This window comes from Pagrus major, chromosome 24 (genome assembly GCF_040436345.1).
Source record: "Pagrus major chromosome 24, Pma_NU_1.0".
NCBI classification, from domain to species: Eukaryota; Metazoa; Chordata; class Actinopteri; order Spariformes; family Sparidae; genus Pagrus; species Pagrus major.
In genome coordinates, this window is record NC_133238.1 from 7,155,212 (window position 1) to 7,182,415 (window position 27,204).

Genomic DNA, 27,204 nt, shown 5'->3' on the forward strand with positions numbered 1-27,204 from the left:
CCTCTCACTTTCTGTTTTTCTGACTGGCTGCCTCGATTGCCACTCCCCTATGCTGTTTCCCATTCCCCTCACACTCTCTCCCTGGTTTGCTCCCTCATTCCTCTCCCTTGGGTCCCCTCCCCACTTGTCTTTATAAGCAGCTTTCTGCTGGGCTACACCATTTTTGTGGCGGCTTCCCCAGCAGCGTGCGCACAGCGGGGCGAGTCTGCCAGCACATCCATTACACCTGCGCTCTGCTGTGAGTGTGTGTCTTCAGTGAGTGAGACAGAGTCAGCCTGAATTGTTCACAGCAGACGGTGTGTGGTAAGAGGAGGCACTTGTCAGGTGAAAGCAGTGATGGCCAGTCACTGGGGCACGGCGGGAGCCAATGAATCTCACCAGTAAACAAAACTCAGTATCAATATCTAACCACAAAGGGCCTGCGGGCACATTTTGAAGTGTGTTACCTCCACATTTGGAAACCTGCTGCTGATAATAACTTTCTGACTTTATTTTCTCACACTTTTTTTTTGTTTTTCCAAGTGAGCTCTTAGATCAGTGCAAGTTCATAGATGAATATGTGTGCATTCATTAGGACTGTGGGCGCAAAACCCATCGGGGGGGTTTTGCCTGTGGGCACGAAGCACCCCACACAGATCACCCGTGCCTGTATGTGTGTGTGTGTGTGTGTGTGTGCGCGCGCGTCTATGAGTGTGTGTAGGCCATCTATCACCGTGACAGGCTGGTGCGTGTTTACTTAATGATGTGGGGGTTTATTTATGAAGTGATGGCCGACGTGTGGGAGGGAGAGAAAAAAGTGAGAGAGGGGGAGAGATTGAGACAGCCTGAGGATGTGACATTAAAATATCATCAAGGTGATGGATGTCCGCACGCACAACATTAGAGAGAAGTACAAAAAACAGCTGCGCAACGGATGACAAGTCGTATCTGGACTTGTGCGAGCGCTTTCTCTGTGTGTGTTTTATAATGACTCCGAGTGTGTAGTTGCGTGTGTGGTTTTCAGGGACTTCTGTGTTCATTAAGGTGTCACATGTGCTGCCACTGTTGTTTATGACTCGCAGGGTAATGAGTTGAAGATAAGACGCATGAGTTCATATGTGTGTGCGTGTGTTTCTCTGATGCCGTGGGGCTGTGTGTCTTTACTACAGAGGGTAAACAAGATTCTGGCTCACTGAGGCATCACTCATTTTAGCTGACCATGTTATGATTGGTCAGCTGAAACGCACATATAGTACATTTACATTCTAATAAACATGCAATCAGGACTAAAGTAAACGCAGTGTGTTTGATGTGAAGCTTCCTGGATGTTCAGCTGTGGTATAGTGGAGGTAAACTAGTGAGTCTGGTCAGGGCGTCAGCTGCAGACATGATTGGATGTCCAATAATGACCACTAGGGGGCATATAGGCCAACAGTGAAAGAAAATATGAGTGGGATCATTTCTCTATCAATTAAGTAGTTGCCTTTTGGATTAAAAAAAATAAAAGAAATGCTCTTTAGAAACGATCAGAAACACATAATAGAAAAATCTAAATAAAATGAGTGACATTTATGTAAATATCCCTCTAAGAGGCCTGAAAAAGTAATAAAAGTCATTCTATTAGGCAGATAATGTAAATTTTAAACTGAAAATAATTTCAAAAGGGAACTCCTCCAATTTTACACATGAAGATCAGTCATGAGGAGTGAAGCACTCAGCCTGTGAAATTAGTTGTATAATGGCTTCTGTCGCTAATGGAGGAGCTTTGTCAAGAATGAGAACATAACCTCCAGTGCAGGTCTTTTGCACCCGATCTAAACATGACCCATGGACAACTAAAGAGCATCAATTCATTTTTCCAAAAAAATAAAGAAGAGGAAGAGGAAAGAGAGACCCAATCCAAATGGGACCAGAAGACTAACAGGTCCGGTTTAAATGCACCACAGGACACCAATCGAAAATGCTGTGGACCTGATCAGATACTAACTGACAGAGAGAGACATGAACACCAACAAATTAACAAACAGCCAGTGTCAAAGAGAGAAGTGATGCATATCATTTTTCCTGCACTTGGCAATTCACACACCGTCGTGTGTCAAAAAACACATTTTCCTCCTGTGATGGTTTCATCATTCAGGGTTAGGCTTCTCAACATACTGACACATAAACCCAAGACCACAAACCTATATGACCCTACCCGATCTGATTAGACTGAATATAGTTTGGACTTAACCAAATTCATGGCCTGGTTGGTTTCTCAGATAATAGGAAAGAGTAGACCTCTCCTTTTGTCAGATTTGGGGATATCACATTTGGGTGTGCAGTTAAAAATACATGGACAGTGAGGATCTACTGAAAAGATGCTATTGGTTGCAATATGGGAAATGTAGGATCGAGCAATTATGGAGTAAAAATGGTACAAAATAATGCTAACTTTATGGAAGTATGTGTCCCTTCAAAAAGGTGTCTGAGTAATTCAACCATGCAGTCAGTTAGAAACTACGTCAACATCAGTCTCTGCGACAACAATCTGGTGTCATCCTGACAGATCTTATAGAACAAAGAAGTCTATAAAAAGAAACTGCTCATGTACTTTTGTGGCTTAATTGGCCATCACGACATTAGAGAGAGCCTATCATTAGCATATAGAGAAAATAGAAGGAGAGAGGGGGACAGTGTGATTGTCATAATTACAAGTGTGACCTATCCACAGACAGGGAACATGGGAGGAGGGTCAAATTAGAGACAGACAGACAGACAGCGACACAGAGGGAGAGAAGGGTTAGAGGAGAGAAATGAGGAAGGGACATCAAGTCCTTTTTGAAGACCAGATTTATCTGCACACACACATACAACTAAAAGCCAGTGACACACACACTCACTTAAAGCAGTGACACACACACACAGACAGACAACTCCACCTTTAGATCATGTAGACAGACGACCACTGAAAGAATAAACAGAGACATGAATAGATATTGTAACCACAGCCTTTTATCCCGGCTTTTGTTTATGTCAGCTTAGGTTAGTGTGTTACCCAGGATCCTCTAGCCCAGGAGAGCAAATGGAGACACACACACGCATACACACACAAACACTCATCTTTTAAAATCACACATAAACCACTCAGAGAGGGAGAAAGGTGCTCCTGGCCTTGTGTGGAGAGCTGGGAAAACCTTTTTAACCATTCATGGCTACAGAAATGGCTGAGCATAAAAGAGGAGCGCGGCTCGCTGCTGGTGGTGGTGATGGAGGCGGCGGCTAAAAGGCTGATCACACAAGGCCAAAGCTAGCGAGCGAGCGCTGCGCTCAAGTGGTCTGCATTTATGCTCTTCTCATACCATACGGAGGGAGAAAATAGGTAAATGTGTGTAGAGTAATGTGCAGGTGAAACTCCACTTTGTCAGCACCTGACTGCGAATACCAATGAACATAAACAAAACAGCACTCAATGTCTATTTAAGTGTCAGACGGATGTTTTCATCAAAATTAGATTGCTATAAATCTTTTTTATTTTCATAAAGACTAAAAAGTGATTCTTTACGAAGTAGTTTAGATCGTGGAGGTTCACCTTCCACTATGCTGTATATGTGAATGTAAGAGGCATGAATGTGTGTTATGTTTCCATCTAGTCTGTAGAAAAAGAGTAGTCTGGGTAACACACTAACCTGAACTGACAAAAACAAAGCTCAGACTGCGGTAAGAAAATCTATTCATGTCTCTGCTTATTCTTTTGGTGGTCATCTGTCTTAAAGTGTGTGTGTGTGCATGTGTGTGCATGTGTGTGTGTAGATGGCATCCATTGCTAAAGAAGCTCCGATAAAATCTTCAGCTTGTTTTTTGGGGAAAGGGGAAAAAGCATTTTTTTTGATTCACGGTTGTAAATGTCATGTTATAACTACATCTTTTTTCAGCTCTGATCTAAGATAAGATAAAACAGTAAAAGGACAAAAAGGTAAAAAGTAAAGATGCATCATGAAGTATCAGGTCTGCCTTAGTAAAACCAAATGTGGGTTTTCTTTGAAAGGATACGACTTCCAAGTGCCTTATATTGTGGTGCTAAACCGTATGTTCTGACTGCTGAATGACTAAAGATATAAAGGTAGCACACACACACCTCAATTTCACCTATTTATTCTGGCCATGTCAACCAACATGCTAACGTTTCGGCCTAATTGATGCTCTGATGAATGCCCCTAGCCCAAAACGTTAGCATGTTATGTACATACTACATAACATGTTTAAAGTTTCAATTAGAGCCCGACCGATTTTTGGGGCTGATGCTGACACAGATATCAGGGAGTAGAAAAATTCACATACATATGCACAGAAAATTGACTCTACATAAACACACACTCTTGCAATGAACCTATGCTTGAGACAAAGACTCATGTGTATGGAGGCACAGCAGTTTAAATATTTTAAACTTTTTAAATAGATTAAATTTTATTGTCCAAAAATGACATCTATGCAAAACAGTAAACTTCACTGGGAATCTAATCATTAATAATTATCCCAAGAAGCTTCTTTTTCTGCATTATGATGTGTAAAAAATAAAAAGTTTTCATATTGCCTCGTATGGGACAACATATACGGCAATAACTCTGTGATAATATCGGCCAATCAATACATTGGTCAGGCTCTAGTTTCAAAGACGGATAACACATTTCATCATAATATGTTATTTTTATAGAATTACATGCATTTATAGAAATGCAGCAATTACCATACTTCCAGTTGTTCTTTTTGTTGTTTTTGGATCCGAAAAGATTCACTGTGTTAAACTCTCTAACCTGAAACTCTCTCTGAAACCAAACCAAAAAACTTGGTTGACACTTTTGTCCAAAGTGATATGCAATAGTGCATTCAACCTCAGCAGGAAGACGAAGATATCAACAAATGTTTATGTGTAGTTTTCTGACAATACTCCTTTATTTTCAGTTATTCTATTCAAATTTTCTTTCACTGTCATTTTTCAGCCACCCTGTTGTGTTCCAATACAACATCCCATTATCATCTTTTCTCTCTTATTGCACCATATATAACTTCCTAGATTTTCTACTGTTTTAGTGTTTCTATTCTCACTATGTATGTGTTTGAGTGTGTGATTGTGTGGGGTGTTTCATTATCGGGCTCCTCAGGGGACAAACCTACTGCTGGTTTTTCGCTGTGGACATCGCTGTCAATTTTAGGGTGAAAAACAACAATCGGATCAGAGGTTGCGCCTCATGCTTGCTGTGCTTTAATTGCATCAGAGTTTCGATACCGACTGAGTCACGGCGAACCGAGACACAAACACATGCCGCACTGGGATGTGTAATGAGTGACGAAGCCCGTTGGGCCTCGAAGACAGCAGCCACAGTGTGTGTCTGAGGGCGCCTAATGAAGACTGGTTTGCAGGGCTTCATTGCTCAATAAACAAAGACTAGAATAAGCGAGGAAGCAAAACACAACAGGAGGCAGGTTGTGTCAGGTGATTGGGTATCGGCGATTGCTGTCAGTAAATCCATATTTCCCAGATGCCTCTGCTCCTCTCTGTGCTCAATTGTGTCATTTAATGAAAAAGAAATCTAGCTCTGAGGAAATGCCTTCACAAATCGCTGCGGCCAGATTCAGTGATTCTGATTCGGATCAAAGTGTGATTTTCTGCATCCTTGGGCTCGCTATTAAAGAAATCCTATTTTAAAATGGTTGATAAATGGCTATTGATTTCCATGGCGAGTATGCTGACTTCGGGAGTGTACGGAGGTAAATGAAATGATTCCTCAGGCTGGATCGATACAGGTTCAGGGACATTTAGCGAGGCAGCTTGGTTAGGAGAGGCAACTACAGTGAGAGATTTCAGGTCATTGTGTTTCTGCCTAAATAAGAAAGCGAAAGAAGAGAGAAGGAGGTAGAGGGGACAGCAATATCAGAGAGGAAACGGAAAAAGTAATAGGGTACGAGGGAAAGAAAGCGAGAAGGTGGTGGTACGGAGCTAAAAGAAAGGGTGGATGGAAATGTCACTGGTCTAATAGATCTCTCTATAAACTAAATGAGGAGAAGAGCGGGCGCCGCCTCGGTGGCACACAGCACCTCAAAATGTTAACAAGAGAGCTGAAAATAGCCTGAGAAAGGCACAGGGGAGAACAGGAACACTGGAGAGCTCCAGATACTCATACACAACATATCTCCTTTGTTTAACACTTCTTTTAAACTTGTGTCCACTGTGTTCCTGCTGTCATTTCACAGCAGTTTGTATGGATTTTTAGGGCAAGAAACAAGCAAGCTCTCACTGTAAACTTATTTCCCTGAACCAAAAAACTGGCTGCACACTCACCCGGTTTGGGTCGTGCTCCAGGACTCTTCGTCGTGCGGTGTCGAGTTCCTCATAGACTGGAGCGGCTCGGGCCTGCTGGTGCTCCCTGCGTAGCCCCTGGAGACGCTGATCACTGCAGAGAGACACAGAGGGAGGTGTAAATAATGCCAGAGAGAAGCTGTTATCCAACGAGTTAGGCGGGTAGGCTTCCCATCATGGCCTCAAATCTTAATTACTACTCCATGATCTAAAGATGCTGTTTGTTCATATTAAAACGGGCTCTGTGGAACTCCTGGAACACCATTTCTTAACTTTAGCTACTTTTGCTCTCAGTAAGCACTCGAGAATGTGCATTAAGTCATATCCTTTGGACTGTCGTGAAAAATCCGACACAAGTCCTTCACAAACAAATCCACAGTCCAGCAGCATTAAAGCATCTTTAACCAGTTGTCCACAGGATTGTACAGGCAACCAATAGAGAGGGTCTCATTTATCACGCCACCTTACAATCCGCTATAAAAAAGTGATTAATAAATGTGAATTACTACAAACAGTTACATGGAGCACCTTTAAGGGATAAGCAGTCTAATTTTTACCACAGCTAGGAAATAAAAAATGAAGAAAAAGTCTGGTAAAAACATGGTGCATTCAGTTTCATCCTTTGTTAAATCCACTGATATTCTTTTGCTTTGCAGTGACAACCCTTGACAGGGCAGGAAGACTGACAGGCAGGCGGATAATATCCACAAAGTGCTGCCTCTGAGAAGACATCAGTGTCTGAACTGAACTTTCTACATCTGACAGAGAAAAGGTGGGAAAAATAATCTGAACAACACCCTGTACAAAAAACATTTGACGGATGTTCCTTTTCATTTCACATAGACCAAAACAGAGCTCTCCTCGATTCGAACTACACGCGGACGCGTTGACGAGGCAACATCCAAATGATCCTGCTGAAGCTGACCTTTTCAGAAAGTGACCAAAAGGTGAGAAAGAATACCTCAGCGACAAAAAATGAAAAAAGAAAAGAAAAAAAGTGTCTGCGACTGCCAGTGAAGAGATAAGAACTCAGGACAGAATGGGGACAAAACTTAAAGAGAAACATCATCATGCTCACTGGACCTTAATGTTAGATAAGCTACACACACCTGAGAGTACAGAGCTGAGCACACATAAACAAGGCTACGGGTACACACGTGCACACACACACACACGACGGTAACAGACGAAAAATGGCGCGTCTGAGTGAGCATAATCCTTCAGGATGTGCTGCCGGAGTACGACACAGTGCTGTCGTTTATCTGTGTTTACTGGCTGCAATGGAAAGAGGTATCTAATATTGACACTGATATGCTGTTCGTTTGCCATTTCGTCTTTCGGTAGATACACGCCATATAAAAATATTCAAAAAAAAAAAAATGTAATACAAGGAGGAAAAATAGCAAACTTTCCACCCTTCCTCTGCATCTGTAAAAAACTCAAATGCCCCCGAATGACTACACACAAGGAAGGCCTTTGTCCCGCACATAAACACCCACACGCAGCCTTCATCAAACAGGCGTTGTGCCTCACATTCTAATGGGCTGACCTCAGGGCAGATATTGACCGAAACGGAGCGGAGGAAAGAGAGAGAGAGGCCGAGAGACAGAGAGCAGATAGAGAGGTTCATTAGTGGAGTACATAGCTTACATGTTTAAGTCTCTCTTGCGACCCTGCCTTTAATTAGAAAATCTGGCTGAGACTCTGAGTGTGTGTTTGTGTGTGTGAGGACAAACCTCAGGAATGTATAAAAGTGTGTGTTTCTGTGTGCGGAGAGCTAATCCTTGTAATTTGCTGTGTGGGACACACTGTGTATATACGTACTTTGATTTAATGCAGCCTGCCTTTTATCCAACTCAGTGGGGACAGAAGGCTGAGTCATACACACTTATACGCCATTATGTTCATAAGCAAAGTGTCGCTATTATTCTGCAGAAATGTGTGTGTGTGTGTGTGTGTGTGTAGCCTTCACTGGAGAATCCCTGCTGACGTTCAGGACACAGAAGTTGATCTCGACTTGCCGCCATGAGGACAGAACTTTCCAAAGGTTTCCGTTCTGCTGTGAAACGCCAGCGCAGATGCTTCTGTTTTATAAAGATGGATATCAGAGGTGGGCCTTATGCCCAGTACTGTGCTAATTGTTGCTTCTTGAGAACAGTTTAATGGCTGGTTTCAACACACAGCTAATCAATACTAATCTGTCCCCCCGTCCTGCAGACAACCTTGCTGTTAAGTTATTCACACTTAATCTCTTGTATTATTTATTTATTCACTTATTACTTGCTTTTTATCACTCCAACTTACCCTCTGCCGCCCAGCAGTCCCACTACTCTCACACACAAACAAACAAACAAACAAACAAACAGACCCTCAGAGAACGGATGCACGGAGCCAAGTTGAGATTTTTTTTTTTTTTCACGCCACCCCTCTTCTACTGAAGCCATTAGCCAATCCCTGGGCCCGTAATTAGGGCTGCCATTTTGATTGAGCGTGCGTGTCGCTCTCCAAATGAAACAACACTGTAATTATCTCATTATGCCGCGGCCTCCATCACTGACAACGCCAAATATTATCATATTAATGGCTGAAGACTGAGGCTGATTCTGGATAAAACATGGGCTGTGGGGGGTGGAGGGGGGCTGTTGAGTAGCAGTTTGATGGGTTGACAATTCAGCAGGCTGCTTTCCAAACTGTGACAGAAGAGGGAGGGAGGGATACATGAGTTTGTGTTATGTGTGTGTGTATAAGCACACACATCTGCATGTCCTATCCTATAAACACGTGTGTGTGTGTGTGTATCTAGAGGGAGACAGGTAGGCTACCCTGTTGTCATCAGCTGCTAATAACTACTGTCTGCAGGCCTGAGGCCAGTTGTGTAGACACAAGAGATGTAAGCTTTAGTGAGCTACAGTTTTTTCAAAACAGCAGTGTGATATGAGACTGTGATGTAAAGAAAGCCTGATTCTTGATGATTATATGTTATATCCTGGAAATAACTTTTCTAAACACCCTTTAAGTCATTTTTACATCAGCATCCTAGTGACTCAGAATCATAGAGGAGCATTTTACACCTCACGTACAGTCATCAGGTAATAAGCATCCGTGAGCAATTTCAATTTGGACTACACAAAGGAAAGTGAACTATTTTATCACATTTCATATTTAGATTTTGGAGGGAAAAGTATCATGATCTAACTCAAAATATCTCTTTTAACAGACTTTCAGATCTAGAATCGAAAGACATTTTTTTGGCTCCAACACACTGAGATCTTGGAACATGATGACATCAACACAAGAAGGCAGATGGGGCGAGTGAGAAATCATGAGACGATCAGACATGTTGTAAACAAACCCACAGCTAAGCGTATTTTGGAAGACAAAACGGTAAAAATATTCCCTAAACGTTGCAAGTTTACAGACCGACTACCTGCACCAACTTTGACCATGCTTTCCACAGTATGTTGGTGTAATGAGGATGTTTGCTTACCCGATTACCTGGCCACGGACGCGAGGAAATTATATGAGTCTGCAAGAAATCTGGATAACATTACTGCAAAATGTATAAGCTATAGTAGGATTATATGCTGTAGCTACCTCGACTGTATATGTTGCATTTTATTATCACTCCCTGTCCCCCCTTCAAACAATCATGTGCAGATCTCGCCGTCCTCATCTACTTTCAACATTCAACACTGCATAAAATCTCCGGGGGTTTTCTGTAATTTTCAATACATGAATGTTTCTACATGAGACGCATGGAGGTCTTGTGAGTTCATAAGAGTGTCTGACATGTAAATAGACTAGAACTAATCAATAAATCAATAAATTCTTATTTTGCTGGGTCAGCTAAACCACAGCAACTGACACCACTTAAGTCAGATGTGTTTTACCTTCAACTATCATGTCTCATCCATATTTCAGAGTATATCTGACTATGCAGGCTGATTTGAAGGTGCACTGAGAGAAGAAAACCTGGAGGAGGACGGAGACGGATGGAAGACTGGGAAAAGATGAGACACAGGAGCAGGAAATGAAAGACGCCTCAGAAGACAGAATGAGAGCACAACCAAACAGCAACAAAAAGACAGAGATGGGACCTTGGAAAAGAGTGAAAGAATGAGCGAGGGGATTGGAGCGAGAACAAAACCGTCTGCTATATAAAAAGCGAGCTGGAGAGGGTGTGCGAGGAAAAGCAACTATCCCGTGGTGTTAGCCAGTGTGGGGGCAGACTAATTAGGAAGTGTGCGCCGCCGCCGGCTGGTTTGGCGACTTCTTCTTGCTGTGGCCAGCTGATTTAAACACAACACACTGGGGGGAAAAAGCTCAGGCAGGCATTTTTTTCTTTGCTGCCTGCGTGCTGGAGGTAAGCACACATCAAAGTGCACGGTCAATGTTTGGTCTCCTGGTGGAGAATTGGGAATAGAGTCAGACAGAAAGTTGGTGGAGCTCTGAACTGGAACTAATGGTAAAACAAAGAGGTTATTACTGTCCCCAACAAAAAAAAAACATAAGGAAATGTACCTTTTTAAACTCAGTGTGAACTCCAGTCTGTTATCAGTTAATTTGAGTCTTTCTGAAGTCTATAGCTCTTGGTCTCACACGACTATAGGAGGGGCTGACTGACTCACAAATGGTCTTGTAGTTCTTGTAAGAAATGGTAATGGCAATGTACCCTGAAGCTGTTACGAGGAAATTATATCAGAGGAGGCCTGAACACGGATTATTCTGATTTAAAGGAGTAGTTCAGCAAATTGGTTTCACGGTTCAATCATACTGGGGGACTTACAAAAGATGGATAAAAGAAATGGTCTAAATCAACGCAGCAGAGGCCAAGATACCCTGACTTCTAGTCCCTAGAATGGGCAAACTACAAAGACAAAGGATCCTACACTTCCCATAATGCAACCACATATTTCAAACTAAAAAGCTTTGCAAAACCTCACAACTTTTGCCCAGGACTAGTTAACTGATCTCCATGCGTAAAGCTGGTGGAATGCCCTCTCAATGCAGCCACGGCTGTGCTGGGGGCGTGGCTGAGGGCGATGACTGTATAGTTGTGACATCACAACATCACAGAGTTCCTGACGGCTTGTTTAAAGGCACAGTTTCTGAATACGGGTTGTATACATTTCTCTGTGGATTGAGCATTTTGAAACATTCACAGTATTAATATATATTGTAGCACCTGGAGCTGATTTAGACATAGAAATCTTAATTTCTACAATATGGGACTAAACATGGAGCAGGAATTTGGCTCCACACATTACCTTAAATTTAGTGTATCATGGTTGCATGGAATCAAGGGAATTTGGTTTGCAACCGGATAACTGAGTCACATATTAGTTACAAACAACACAAAATTCTGTTTTCTGTTTTTGACTTTTTTTCTCATAAAATTCAGAGACATTTAAAAGGCTTGGAACCATTGCCTCATTGATCATAGTGCCCCCCAGCATCTGTACAACAGACACAATACTCACCACATATCTGTTTTCTGTTATGAGGCAAGACATAAAAACAAACTTGATTAACTCACAATTTAACTCTAGCTTCCAGTTACTGTTTTCTTTGTGAAAGTGACCATACACAAAAGAAAAACTGGAAGCTGCTCAAATGCAAAAGGAAACATTATAATTGCTCAGAGCACTGAGAAAAAAAGTCGCTTTAAGGAAACAGAAGACAAAAATGACTTAATATGCAGTCTCCACTAATGATGTGTTGCTTTCAAGAGAACAACATATCTTTTTCTCTTTGAGCTCTTCCTCAGGCAGGTGCTGCCTGACAACTAAACCCACAACAGAAAACAAGAGGGTGTATTTTCTGTTTGCATACACAATACAGAAGAGGCAAATTTCTGCATCTGCCTTAATGGGAAGCCTCCTTATATAATGTCAGCTTTTGCACTTCTTTCATGCTGTTTGCTTCCCGTTTTTTTTTTTTGTCTATAGGGGAATAAAAAAGTGTGTCGCACCAAAATGGCGGGGAGAAGAAGGAAACGGGGAGGAAACCAGCACTGTTCAGGGCTTGTAAAGGGAAACAGCAAATCTACACCCAAAAGACCTTGTAGCCTCTTTTTAAAACTGTTTCAACAATTAGTCAAGCCTGTCTGGCGTGATTTGAGAATTGGACTTTGTCACAGTGTCAGGTAAACTTAGAGGCACATATTCTTCGTGCCACAGCTTGAACCGTGGTAGAAATGTGGGAGCATGCTCACTGATGTGTCATTTACTTGTCTTAGCTTACAAGCTCACCTTCATCTTCCTTTTCTTAGCACAATGGCGTGTTTTTACAACACACCTCTCTCGACTCTTTACATCTCTCTGCTTTGGCCTCTCTCGTTCTCTCACTCCTCTTTCATCTCATCTCGCCGTTTCTTGCTCCAGCTACAAAGACTGCCTCCTGGCTAATAAAATTTGACAAGCATAACTAACCTTTTTTCTCCACAGGTCAGCCACTAGCATAGCTCTAATCAAATGTGACGCCCATCACGGCACACACCTGCCATTGAAGGCGTAATGAAAATGTCCGACGGTAAATTAGGGAGACAGTGCCGGGAGTCCACTGTTGAAGGCCTTGACAGGAAGAGAGGGGAGGGGGGGGGGGGCAGTAGCATGTCTCAGTTGGTAAAACTATGCAAACACACACGGATCATGCATGGACGCTGAGGCATGCACACTTACTTTAAAAAACATTTGGATAAAGCTTGATTAGCATTAGGAATTCAAACACACAACATCCCTCGTGTATAATGAGCACATTTCTTCCTCAGCATTATTAAAACAGTGTGATCTGAAAGATGAAAGAAACAGATATGTTGTTCCCTTGGAAACAATAAAAATGTTGCATCCTACAGCTATCAAGAGCTGCTTCATAGGCACATAAAGTACTCTGAAACTGGAGAAGTGAAAAGTAGGCTTATTTGCACTTCAACTTTATATATAGACAGTATATATATATATACACACACACACACACACACACAGTATGTAAGCTAACGCCTAGGATTTTTGTGTAGTGCTATAAAACTCACCGGACCACACACACAGCATTGTTGCTAGGTTACACTGGCAGAAATATTACACGTGTGTGGCTGCGTGTGTCTATTTCTGACCATGTGTGTATATCTGTGCGTGTCTGTGTGAATGAAAGGCGCGGGGGTTCCGACCTCATGGCTAGCTGCGCCTGTTTTAACAGATGCAACGACTTTGTGAATGAGTGCTCTCGTCCAAGCCGCAGGTAGTGAATGGAAACGGCCACAGCGAGGGAGCACGTGTGACTGTGGATGGGTGAGACTATGGAATACATTTGAGGTCATCCAACAAGGCCTCCTCTGGTATTTAAAGATATAATATGTAACATTTCTGCATTAAAATGTCCAAAAATGACTAGACCGTTGTTATATATGTTGTTGAGTTGTGAACTTACATTATCTCAAAATAGAAATCCTGATTTCATCCAAGGTAACGAGGAAGGAAGTTTGCAGGACTTTAATACATTAACTTGTCCGTGAAGATGATTTCTGCCTGACTCACGTCAGATAGATTTTGATTGGCGATGGACACGTTTACCTATGAAGACAACATTAGCTTCACTACATCATCAAACTACGTGCTTTGTTTTTATTGTTTTAACTGAGAGCCTTCAAGCAGCAAAAATTTAATACTGTAATAACAAATACAACTTGGTTCTTATTTTCATGGTCTTAGGTCCATTTGATTTAATTATGATAAAATTGTACTAATCAAAGTAATTGCTGGGGTCTGGCAGCACGGCAAAGTCTCTATAAAGAGCAGTCAGACAAAAAATGGGTTGTAAAGAAGCCAACAGTTTAGCCAGGTTATCTCGACATCTTCATTTAGAAGTAAGACTGAAAATAAGGGCAGCTGAGAAGTCATTAAAAATCCCTTATTGCACAGGAAAACTACAGCAAGCATGGTAAATCAAAGTTCTGCCAGGAAGTCTGTCTGTAAACTGTGATGGATGTTAACAAAAGACACTTCTGGTAATCATTTTACTCGCTCACCTTTGTTTTCTCATTTAAATATTTTTTAGGTAAACTGATATCAGTACACTGTCATCATTACGAAGCAACAAACAGGATGATTAATATTATCTTGTTACTGTGTTATTATATTGGTGTATACTATATCTAACACTCTGACTGTTAGAGACATAATTTACCTGTTCAGCCACAGAAAAAAGAAACTGACAGCCTGAGTTTAACCAAAACTAGCTAATTAGTCTGACCAGTGGTGAGACGTCACTGTTGGGTGGATTTCATTTATCTAATACACTAGCAGAGCAACACAGTACATAAAATAAAGCAGAAGAAACGTCAGTAAGGTCAAACCACCATGTCTAACTATATATCTTTAAGCGTCGTAGTTGATGACAGAAATAAAGTTTGCCGATTTCATATATCTCCGTAATGCAGATCAATAGCTAGCTGTCTGTCCAAAAGTTAGTGTGACATCAAAGTGATTCGCTCTATAGTTTCACTTTAACATCTGGGCACTCTAGTTTTAACCAAACATTACTCAAACAGGCGTAAATAGTGCATTCATCAGGGATTTCATCTGCGGATCAATATGCATTTAGTGCACTTGTGACTATTTACATCAGGGAGGCAAGTGTGTGATCATACAGGCCCAAGGGGTCTCACACACTGACTGTGTTGCAGCATTACAAATAGAGCATCCTCGGTTCAACCCCATTCGGGAACCTTTGTTGCATGTAGTCCCCCGTTTTTCTCCCTTTATTTCCTGTCACTATCACTATCTGTCACCATCTGTCAGATAAATGCCTGAAAAAAGAAAACAATGGCGCTCTGTTGCACAGGAAAATAAGCTATCTCAGGCTTTGGCTAAACAGTCAGTACTTATTATGAGAATAAGTTCATTGTTGGATTTTGTCTTTTGATGGGATTTGTTGACAATAACAAAAAAATAAAAATAAAATTGAGCCTTATCCTTTAATAACTGCTAATAGGTTATGCCAATTAAAAGCCCAGTATGTTAGGTTAACGACAAAAATAATGAATGCACTGTTTTTGGTGGCCACTGTAATTACTTGAGTTTCTAAAAAACCAACATGTGCAGTATGACCGGTGTACAACAACATTATTAGACATTTATTTCTGTCTTCCTTCGTCCCCGGAGACTCCCTCACATGCAGAGTTAACAAGCCAAAGAGGGCTCCTCATCCATCATGCTAATGCTAAAGACTATCTAATATACATTATGAGCAAAACAGGGGTAGGGAGAATGGACAAGTGACACACCGAGAGAGTTAGAGAGGCAGAGACACAGAGAAAGTGAGGGAGAAAGGGAGAAAACAGGCTGGTAATGAAGTACCCACCACTAGTGGATGAGAGCTAAAGTGGTCTAACAGATCTGTCAGGCTGCTAGACTGTGGCTAATTATCCCTCCTCCTCTTTTGTCTGAATTTTCTCCTCTGTCACTTCTTCCCTCTCGAATTTACTCTGCCTATCTAACACATTTTCTCTCCCTCCTTTTTGGCTCCCTCCTTCTTCCCTCTTTCTCTACACTCGTTTCCTGCTTTCTCTTTTCTCTCTGTACCCCCCCCCCCCCCGTCTGTCACTCCTTTCCATTCCCATCTGTCTCCTTTTCCATGTCCAACCACTCCCTCCCTCTCTCTCTCTCTGTATCCTCTCTTTCTCTGGATGAGATTGGGTGTCTGGGGCTTAGTTTTTTGATTTGCAAGTCAATAGTAATTTCTGTCAGACAGTTTAAGTTGAGGGAAGTTTTAATGTGCATTGTATTATTTCACACGGGAAATGATAAATTTGCATTAGAAACCTCTCTAGATTTTCTCCTTTTTCTCTCTCACATACAAAACCGGCTGAAAGTTAAACCCAAAAACGTCAGCAGTAATAATATATAATGTCGAAGGAATGACAGCATTGATAAGCATTGTACTTCTGCAAGCAGTAACCCTTCTCTTACTCTCTGATATTAAGTTTTACTCATGTTCAAGTATATTTTGTTATTGTATAACCTTAAAGGGACAGGTCGCCTCAGAAACCGAAAATTCATATTTTTCCTCTTATCCATCTATATTGTTTTGGTGTGAGTTGAGTTTTGGAAGTTTTGGAAAAAATGCTTTTGAAAAACTCAACAGCAATGTCTCTTTCCAGTAATCTTGACCCAGCGCAGGAGGAAGTGCATCAACTCAGGGATAAGAGGCTAGCTAACTAAGCTAGCTAACACTACAGCTAAGCCGAGGAGGACGGCATTAATGTTTACATCCCGTTCCGTCACGAGCATGAGCATTTTGTCCATGAGTAGATGCATGCTGCCATCTAGTTTCATCATATTCAAGACAAGGCAGAAATCGAATGCCAAAGAAAGATAATCTGTTTATGACATGTATAACAAACAATATGAATGAATATGAAACTTATGCCAGCTCTTCCAGGGTGCTCACATCCACACTAAGTCAACAGTGCAGGACTGTGCAGCAAGACAATGATGTGCTACATACTGACAGAGCAACTGAGGAGGTTTTTGTGGCCAAGGCCATCAGCTGACCCCTGTCCAATGCTCCATGCTGATGGAAAGTCGGGTGAAGTTTCATAGTCCACAAAATATTTCTGGAGTTCGACAGCAAAACAACGCTGCAGCATTCTCCTAAAAAACTGATGTCGATGGAGACTTGTTTAAATAAATAAAAAATCTGAATGATCTGAGTCAAGCTTGTGCACCCACTTTAGACTGGGTGTGCGCTAACACTTTTAGCTTAGCAGCTTGAGTAAAGATTTCCATTTTAAAAAGGGTGTAAATAACTTTTTTTTCATATCAATGGGATCTCGGGGCTGCCGGAGACTTTTAACACGCTTGAAAAACTTTATGGGGCCTTTTTATTTTCAGTTATCCACATTTAGGAGAATGCTGCAACCCTGTTTTGCTGTGAAGCTCCAGAAATAATACCTAACCCTAAATTTCCATCAGCATGGGGCGAGTAGATAATGACGGACTTTCAGTTTTGAGTGAACTTTCCTCCAAATTAAAGCTGAGAGTTAGCACTTCCTACCCTCATAGTCTTTCTTTCATTTTAAAACTAATGTGTACAGAGCAAACAGCTAAAATATGTCACTGCACTGGCTCTTTTAAACTTCACTGTGTAGCATTCATATGTTTTATTCATCACATGGAATCCATGGACACCCCAGATCGTGTCGAGTATTTTCCTTCCAAATTTATTTCGTGTTTATATCCGTATCAGGAACAAGGCCACCGATGGTTGCATCTGCTTAGAGCACCTTATAGTGCCAAAGTGTGAACAGACAAGGATACAGCTGGTGGCCTGAGAAGTATTGTGTCTTGAAATTTAAACAGCATTAAACAGGAGAGAGCGCTGAGCAGAGGAAACCTTGTACTTGATGGGATGTGTTCTGCTGCACCTGGACCCTGGATATATTTGTGTATGTGGGAAGGAGAATGAGATGCAGGAAGAGAGGATGTAGAACATTAGGCTCTGCAAATAGTTAATCCTAATGTTGGAGTGGGACTCGTAACTGAGCTCTCTTCTTAAAAGGAAGAAAAAACATGAAAACAGTATTTCTCCATATTTCACGCTTGGTGGTAAAAGTGACCCCAGACAAAATTCTTCTGCATATCACTACCCAGCTATGAATAGTATTAAAAATATAATTATCAAATTGAGATGATCATTGTGTTTTGAGAGATTTTAAAGATTTACAAAGGTCAAAATGATCGCAAACACAACAGAAGAGTTTACATAAATCATTCATGACATTACTGTATGTGTGTGTGTGGGGGTGTGTGTGTGTGCATATATGAGTGTGTAACTACAGTGTAAGCATGCACTCATGTTTTATGCATTTTTCCGGGCTTGGCAGACCATGAATGTAGATATGTGCAAATACTCCCTCACTCATGCTGGTCAAGCCACGGCCCGTGACCTTGTGTGTACACACCTACACACACACACAAAGTTGTGTGTACCTGAACAGAACTTCAGATGCAAATGCTGCACACGCATTTAAAAAAACAGCGCATATGCATGACAATACAATACAAAATCAAGAGAGAACCAGCAGAAGTTGGGGCCTCGCCCAAGTATAAAAGCGATGAAACCCCTCCCTCGCCTCTCTCACCTGTCTGCCTGTGTCTGATGCTGGTTCTGTAGAGCAGGCGGGGGTCTGGACTTGTTGACCTTGGCATAGAGCCCATCCAGCTCATCGGGGTAGGTCTGAGGCTGGTTGGACCCTGCCGCAGGGGCTGCAGGGGAGGGCGTGCGACTGACAAACGTCTGGGGAGAGGGTGGTTGGCGGAAGTTGTTGATGCGGGCGTAGTTGGGGTCGTTGTCATCGTCTTCCACGTCAGGGAGGGAGGCTTGGTCGGGGGTGGCATGGCCAGAGTTGATTTCGGCGTAACGCGGATCGTAGCTGCCACACAGGAGGGGAGGAGGTGATTACACATGGAGACATTACAAATACAGGGGTCATCCCACAGCAACTCCCCTAGGTCCTCCCAGTCCATGTCATAGATATACTTGAAAAAATCATGTAAACATTTCTACTAAATTCATGGGACCTTGCAAAATCCTACAACTGTCCTCCAAATGCTTTTTCAGTCATGAATTGTATCCTAAGCTTCAGCACTTGCTTATTTTTCACTGGATTGCGTTGAAATTTGTCCTGAACATCTGTTAAACTCTGTAGATAATTTGAAACATGTACTCATTTCAGTGCTGTTGCAGAATGTTTAAAGTAATTGAATTAATAACATTTAAACATTTTGTTCCCAAACAAAAAGAATAATTCATTTCCAAAATGAATATTCGCCAGCAAATTATGATTTTGTCTTATATTAGTATAGTTTTATGACATTAGGATATTTGGTCCTGCATACAAAATGAGTGCCACAGATCTTGCTGACTATAAGTGAAAAGCTGCTTTTTTGCACCTTTTGATGGATGAATTTCAGTGAATTGAGTTTTGTCGAACAAGCTTACTGCTTACAAACGTGTAAAGTAGGTTAAAAATGATGGAAAACATGGTTTGAATCGACCACTTAAAACTGTTTTGGATGGATTATTGCAAAATGGATTGCCATAACTCTTTCACTTTAACTTATCATTCTGAAGAATAACTGTGGAAACAATGCAACAGAAAAAGAACATCGCTAATGGAGGAGGCAAGGAAGGCAAGAAGGGAACAGTAGCTAGACTGTTAGCGGTAGCCACGTTGCCAACACTGCCTTTGCAACAGCGGTGCCAACAGTGACACTACAGTGAAACGCTCCGGGGGGTGAAAGTTGTCTATTTCAGCTTTAAAGAATGCAATCATAATTCATTTCATAATGAAAGCAGTTTAATGTGATAGTGGGATAATCTAGTGCTGCCTCGGAGAAGTAGTCAACTGTCACAAGACACGTGCATTCTTCACTCATGGGTCTGGCAGTAAGATAAGAGAGCTCTGCTACACATTCAACTGAGCAGTTGTTTTGGAGGACGAGGTGGGTGCTTACTGATGCATCTGGATGATTCACAATTTAAGTAAGCTGTCAATTAAAGCACTTTACTACACTGACAAAATGCTCTTGTAATGATTGTGGGAACTTTCTGGCTCCTTCAGCACTTCCCTGTTTTGTAAATCCCTCTCTTTTGACACTCTAAACTGCGAAAAACCAGCACAAAGAGACGTATTCTGCCCACGTCTGATTCATACCCGTCTCTGTTGTCAGGGATCCTGTCCAGCTCCTCTTCACTTAAGGCCTCCAGTTTGCTTTTAGAGGCTTTGGCAGCCTCTTTGCTCTTGTCATCTTTCTTTTTACCAAACCTGGCAACACAAAAAGGGACACAGATGCAACAAGGTGAGATTCAAACACACTAGAGCTCGCTTAATCAAAACAATTTAAAAAAAGACTAGTTAAAGGATCCTGTGAAGTGGCGTGGGATCATTGCAGTTGTTGTCTTCATTTTTTAACAACCACCATTGCCAATGAAGCTCTATCTGACTTGACTCAGGCAAAAATTGTTTACAGATGAGGTAAAGTATTAAACTTTTATGTTATATTTAATCACATTTCCCTGGAAGGTGTAATAACAGGTTACCAAATGAAACGCGCCGTTACCTTGAGTAAAATTTTGAATTTCTCAACACAATAAAGTACACAATAAAATACAGGGCAAAGGTCTAGTTTTTTTTTTTTAGACATTTTAATGCAGAAATGTTATATATTATATCTGTAACTGACCCGGAGGAATCTGTGATAAGTTATCTCTGCAACTTCCTGTTTATCTTTATAAAGTAGATAATACTGCATGCAGCCAAATACACTTTTATTTTGAAGGTAAGGGTTAATAGGATCTTTTTGGAGACTTTTATGATGAAACAGTAAAGTTCACTCAGGCAATAATACTTTCACGAGTCGATAAAAGAGGCTCTTTAACTCACACAACATGCAAATGCAACACACACACTCCACCTTGCGTCACATTTCTAAATGTTGATGCACACATGCACACTCTCCCAAAGCTAGACAAACTCATTCCTACTCCTGTGCGTTCATTAGCGGCTTTGGCTGGAAAAAGACTGCTTAATGATAGATATGGTTATAATGTCACAGCAGGCACTGGCAATCCACGGTGTGAGTATTTCATCTGTGTGTGTGTGTGTGTAGGCACATGAAAAAGGGTTACAGTCGTCACGCAGCATATGGAGCATGAATATTTCAACATTTCGTCCAATAAAATAGCTGTTACTCCACACTGTGTGATGTTTTTCTTATCAACTTTGCCATTACGACCATCATGATCATTATCATTCTGGAGTGCTCATTCCCTCGCTTTACGGGCACAATATACTTGTCACCTCTGTACCAGTTGTAATGAAGCTCTACTTCACACTTTCAAGAAACTAACCAAGCCTTTCCCCCCGTAAATATTTCATATTCTTCCATCTCTTCATCACATCATCTTTCTCACCATGCCCACCACCCTCTCTCGTCTCCTTTCTCTCTCTCTCTCGCCTCCTCCGTCTCACCCGCCAACCTGCATTCTCTTTTTCCTCTCGCCCTCTCCGCTCCTCCGAGCTCCTGCTGAGCCAATCTAATGTCTGTGTTTATCTCATTAACGCCGAGGCACTTCTCATTACTGCTACAGGCAGATACGTGGCCTGAATGGTAACCCGCTGGCCTGGCCAAGAGAGGCACGCTGCATCAGAGCCGTTGGTGAAACCTGGACAGGGATGCCACGGTGGCCTGGCACCTCCCTGCAAAGCAATTAGTGTTGTTTTTAGCTAATCTACCCACTTCACTTACACCTGTGTGTGTTAACTATGCCAACAGTACGGCAGAATTTCACATGGCTTGTGTTTTGCTGTGAAGAAGGCACAGAAAGGTGACCAATAAAGTCATCTTTTTATACAGTTACTTTATGTTTGTTTCTCTGGCCCCATGGAAGCAGACTACATACTGAGGAACAATTATGTTCCACCCACACAAACTGTTTATTTCACCTAATATCAGCTGATTAGACCTTCTCTCATGTATAGACTGTGCTTTGAGTGACATCTCTGTCATGTTCCTGTTAGTTCTGTTGCACCTGTTAGGGTGACCCAACATCTGTATGACATTTGACAAAACACCCACAGGAGCACATTCGGGCTATACCTTAATTACTTCCTTTAATCTGTATGATGCTTCCTGGTTGTCCTACAGGTGTCATTTAATGTGTGTTAAACGAAGCTGCAGGTGTGCATTGCACTTGATATGTATGTGGACTTGACATCATTTTCAATTCTAATTTGTTGGTATAGCCAATCCCCCAAAGGCCCTGCACACACCGCAGGAGTTTTTAGTTATCTCAACTGATTACACAATTGCTGTATTGGCTTTAGCACCAATGATATAAAGGAGTACGACATGGAATTAGTATTCCTTTTCCATTAAGTTAGGGAAGAAAAAAAGATCCCTCCAGTTTGTATACCCGATTTTCCTGCTCTCCCATAGTAGACCTAGGAACCAGATGAGTGTGTCTGGCCCTCTCTTGTTCAAACAAATTGGCTCGTGTCGGGCCTAAAATTGGGCAGGTTTGACACATCGACTTTATATACCATATATATATATATATATATATATATATATATATACAAGTCAATGGTTTGATACAACAGTTTGTTAGCGATTGGGGTTTGAGCATCAGAATTAGGGTTCCGTTGTATTGAAGGAGGTCCACCTTAGTAGTCCACCAAAATCTGTTATAAACACATTTGATGTGAGAAAAAGGCAAACCCAGTTGGTGAATATTCATTCATATTAGATCTACAAGGCCTAATTAAAAAGTTTGTTTTTTCACTTTCCTAAGGCAAGAGAGTACTGAACTGCCTGTAGCTAGCTTGCCACTGTTGATTTGAAGAAACTATAACCACGCTAATAAAAAACAAAGCAGCAGCCTGCAATTCAAGCTGCTCTTGGGATTAATGTTAGTAGTAGCTAGCCAGCTTCCCTTAACTATTATTCAGTGGGAGCGAACAAGCTGACATTTCATCTGTGTATTGCATGTTCAGTTGTCACCTTAACTAGCTCTGACTATGTCACTTGTTTCGTTGCTCTGATAGATTGTAGGTTTATCCAGAGGCGTTTTGTTCTACGGCCATTTATAATGCCCCTTGGAAACTGAAAACGAACGTGGAGGTTCCAGAATGATTTGCATTTGTGAATTGGTCTGCAGGATTACACAAAAACTACAGAAAAAATCCCCACGAAACTTGGATGGAGGATAGGTCTCAACCAACAACAGACCCCATTAAATTTAGGTGCGGATCCACATAAAGGTAGGGATCCAGGAACTTTTTTCGATCGTGGGATAGGATGTTTTATGACATTTTCGTTAATTTCTAAGGGAATAATGTAAAAAAAAAAAATCTGGTGCATTTAGGTAGCTGGCATCTATTAGACAATATGGGACTGATGGGCCTTGGCAGAGGTATGCGCTCTACCGACTGCCATTCTAGTTATTTTTATTAGTACAAGGAGTCTGGTGCCCTTACATAACTCCAGCACAGCTCCATTAATCTTTTACCTGAGCTGGAATAAGTGAAAAAAAGAACTCTCAGACTTGACATAGCTCCTCTATACTACAGAAGACATTATCACAGGCTGAGCAATACTAACTATTACTTGTAAACAGATTTTGATGTGTAAAATCAGTGCAGTGCCCCTTTAAGCAATAGTGGAATCCATTAGTTTCATCCTGATCCTGGTCTAAATCTGTCATCTGCAATATTCCTGTTTTATCTTTATTTTTCCTTCAGGTGATGTCACTGGTACTAAGCCCCTGATGCTGTAATGTCTTTTCACCTCACTTCCAAGAGATCACTTGCCACAGAAACAGTGTGGGCGCTGCCGCAGCGTCTTTTTTCTGCAGATTTGTTTTTTCTTGGAACTATTTTGATTTCTTATGTACTCCCACATTATGCTGGAGCCAAAAGCAGACTACCAATTACCTCAGTGATAAACCATATAGAATCCAGTATTGTACGAAAAGGAATATCAGAGCTGTTAATCTTAGTATGCATCAATAGACATATAATTATATTACACATAAATATACGATTATCCAAAATCCCAGGTTTATCTGCCTGAGCTGCCTGGTAGATAAGCCCCGCCATCACACTCACACACCCAGACACACACACACACACACACACACCCAGAGTGCCTTAATCAACATTCTGAGGGGGCAGAGGTCCACAGTTGGACCCATCATTATATCTGCATTAATTAGGAAAGCCTCGTTTTCTCACTGCATTGTCTGAGAGGAGATGGAAGGAAAAGGAAGCGGGGGGAGACGCAGAATGGGAGTGGGAATCCCAATTAGAGACATGTACCTGCCATGAGGGAGGTGGACTGTTATCCCCCCCTCTCCCATTATCTTATCCCTTCTTCATCGCCAAAAGTCCCATCTTTTCCCACTGCGATGAGCAGACTGTTTGTTAACGATGTCTCATCGCTTTCCTTTGTCTGCCTACTTTTTTTTACTATCCATTCTCTGTTCTTTGTTTCGTTTATTAATTCCGTCTCTTCTTAGGACAGTTTCTGCTCCGTCACTCTTTCAAAATCTGACAGTTAATTTCCTGTCGAATGCTACACGGCTGCTGGATGAAAAATAAACGACTATACTGAGCTATACTGTACGCGCAAACAGAGGTAAGTACATGCACAAACACACACATTGGCACAAAAACAACTCTATAAACCGAAGAAACTCAGACGCACAAAGAGTAATCTAGAAACCAATATATTTCAGGTGAGCAGCCACACACACACTCAAGTAGACAGCAATATACATCAACACCGGCGACGCACACACAGCAACTCCGTGGGGAACTGCAAACAGTCTCATGGAATAGGACATCTCATTAACTTAGCATTATCTACCTACACAACCACTCCATCAAACTCTCATTAGGGGGAAGTAGGGGGTCCGGGTGAGTTGGACTGCTATGGTGTCCCATTTAACACACTCCCCACTGTCACAGGAGCTACTGGGAACCATTATTAGTGTGTCGCTGTCATCATTAACCCTACACTCCCGCCGCCGCCTTGGCGTCACCTGTGCAGGCCTGGGATCCTGAGAGGAGAGGAGACGACATTGGACCACTGAAGTCTTGGTATAAGAGCGAATATATTTGTCACTATGCATGAAGTATATCAGTGATATGGTTTCCTTAAATGTGTTCATCTACTTCTTTGAGAGCCTATGGCCTCCCATTCTCTTCTTCTTCTTTCCGTTTGCCTGAATCTCCTGTGAGCCATCACAGACGATGACTATTGCGCTTTTGCAAAATCAACACACTGATTTGGACAAACTCAGCCAGCCAGTCGCTCCGGAAACTTCACTTCGGCTGCTTAAAAACTGGACTGACTATAATTACTCCAGCTACTGTCATTCTCATTACTGTAGGGGAGGGGGACAGGGGGAAGGCGTGCATGCGCTCGGTTAGCCGTGCTCTAATGAGGCTCTATATGTAACATGGAGATCACAGCTAGCCAGTGTGGTGATGTCACCAACCTGACCTGTGCAATTAGCCCTCCGGGGAGGGAGGGGAGAGGGCCGGGGAGGTAAAAGAGCTCACTCTATTAGACAAACTTCACTATTAGGCATTATTTTCTGAACAAAGTGCATCTCAGTTCTCAACGCATCATCTCTCAGAGTTACAGCGGCATTCTCTCCAGAAATCTTCCCAGAAATCATTTCTTCGCTTCCGTCTCTCGGCATTAGGGGTGCTTTGTTTTCTGCAATTGTGACAACAACTCTGACGGTGTGTGGTGTGAGTTGAGTGAGTGTAGTCTTAATAAGCTTTCCTATTTGGTGCAGTAGGGAGTCAGTGGGTGGCTGGTTATCGCCAGGCATAACGAGGGATGTGAGAATGCTGTCTGGCACCGAGGATGTATTTGTGTGTGTGTGTGTGTGTGTGTGTGTGTGTGTGTGTGTGTGTGGATGTTTTCAGGACGAGGACAAGGATTTAATTGACGTGTGTGTACGTGTACATTATGTGTGTGAGCTCACACTCTCGCAGACTTGATGAAACTCGCAAACACCTTGCCATACAGTGTTTGAGATGAGGCGTATGCACACACAGACACACACACATAGAGATAAAGCTCTACACAAACTGAAAGACACAACAGCACAGCAGCATGAAGGGCTCATATCAGGTTTAGCATCCTGTCTACTTTGAAAAGAGAAACGAAGCAAGGAAGACAGCAAACTAATAAGAGGATGTGGAAATGAAGGAAGGATTTGTATAATAAAGTGCTTTAAAAAAGAAAACAGATAATGAAAAAGCACGAGGAATCGAAAGACAAATTTCTTTCTACATTTCTTTTGGAATGCCGGTTGCGTTACCTTGCAAGGTAGCTGGATTTGCAGGATCACGTGATCTCAAAAAATCCATCTTGCCAGGTTTCAAGCTATGTGCTTGCGGCAGAACATACAGTAGTTGAACCGATAAGCGTTCTGTGAGGAACCACTGGCAGCTAGAGACGGAAGCTACAAGTGTGGTTTCGGTTTGATGACCAGCGAGAGAAGCGACTGTCCACTTGAACGAGACATTAGCGTAGATGCTCCATAGCATCAGTTCTGGGGAAAAAGATGATTTCATTCTCACATCAACTGGCTTCGGCAAGAATCTGATTTACCTTACGGGTTCCGCCGATGCTCTCCTGATGTTGATTTGATTAGTCTAAGTTAGCCCATGATAGACAGTGATGATTCATCCGATCACCTGCCAAGTATCCTTTTGAATGTGCCAGCCCTTTTCCAAACAGTTTGGCTCCTTTCCTGATGGTTCTGTTTAACAAACCATCTGGCATATCAGTGTGCATCTGAAGAAAATGAATGCTACCTCTCTGCAAGAAGCAGTATGTGAAGCAAAGTCAGCAGCAGACTTTGAGCAAACGACGACAACAATGGCAGGAAGTTTTGAAGAGAAACATAACTTTTTCCGCCATGATCAAAATCAGAAGTTCTTCAAATATACTGGTGTTAAGCAGGGATGATTCAGCCCTGATCTGCTGCCTAGTTACTTTACTTCAATCTTCCAAGAACACAGGCTAGTATATGAAAAGATAAAGTTTAAAATCTCTTATTTTTGAAACGTTTCGAAGGTGATAAAACCAGGATTTGACAAGCCTCACGGCATGATGCTCAAAACTTAAGTTACTAGAGAACACAGAGATTTCTTGCCCGGCCTGATTTGTTCTATGGAAGAAGAAGGCAGCAAATAGCTCAGAGCAAGTGAGAAAACTGGCCAAATATCCTGTTTGCCTTGGAGAATGAATGAGAGTGAGATAGAGAGCTAAAAAGAAGGAGAGTGGGTGAAAGAGGAAAAAAAA

At 41.9% G+C, this 27,204-nt stretch overlaps 1 protein-coding gene across 1 annotated transcript in view; it reads right to left on the bottom strand.

Annotated features, from left to right (window-relative positions):
• Positions 1–27,204, bottom strand: part of pard3ba (par-3 family cell polarity regulator beta a) — a 183,866-nt gene that overhangs the window by 31,646 nt on the left and 125,016 nt on the right. The window contains exons 20-22 of the mRNA XM_073462491.1: positions 20,031–20,141; positions 18,456–18,746; positions 6,299–6,410 (exon numbers count right to left, since the gene is read on the bottom strand). Coding sequence (XP_073318592.1) covers positions 6,299–6,410; positions 18,456–18,746; positions 20,031–20,141 — 514 coding nt within the window. The remainder of the gene's footprint in view (positions 1–6,298; positions 6,411–18,455; positions 18,747–20,030; positions 20,142–27,204) is intronic.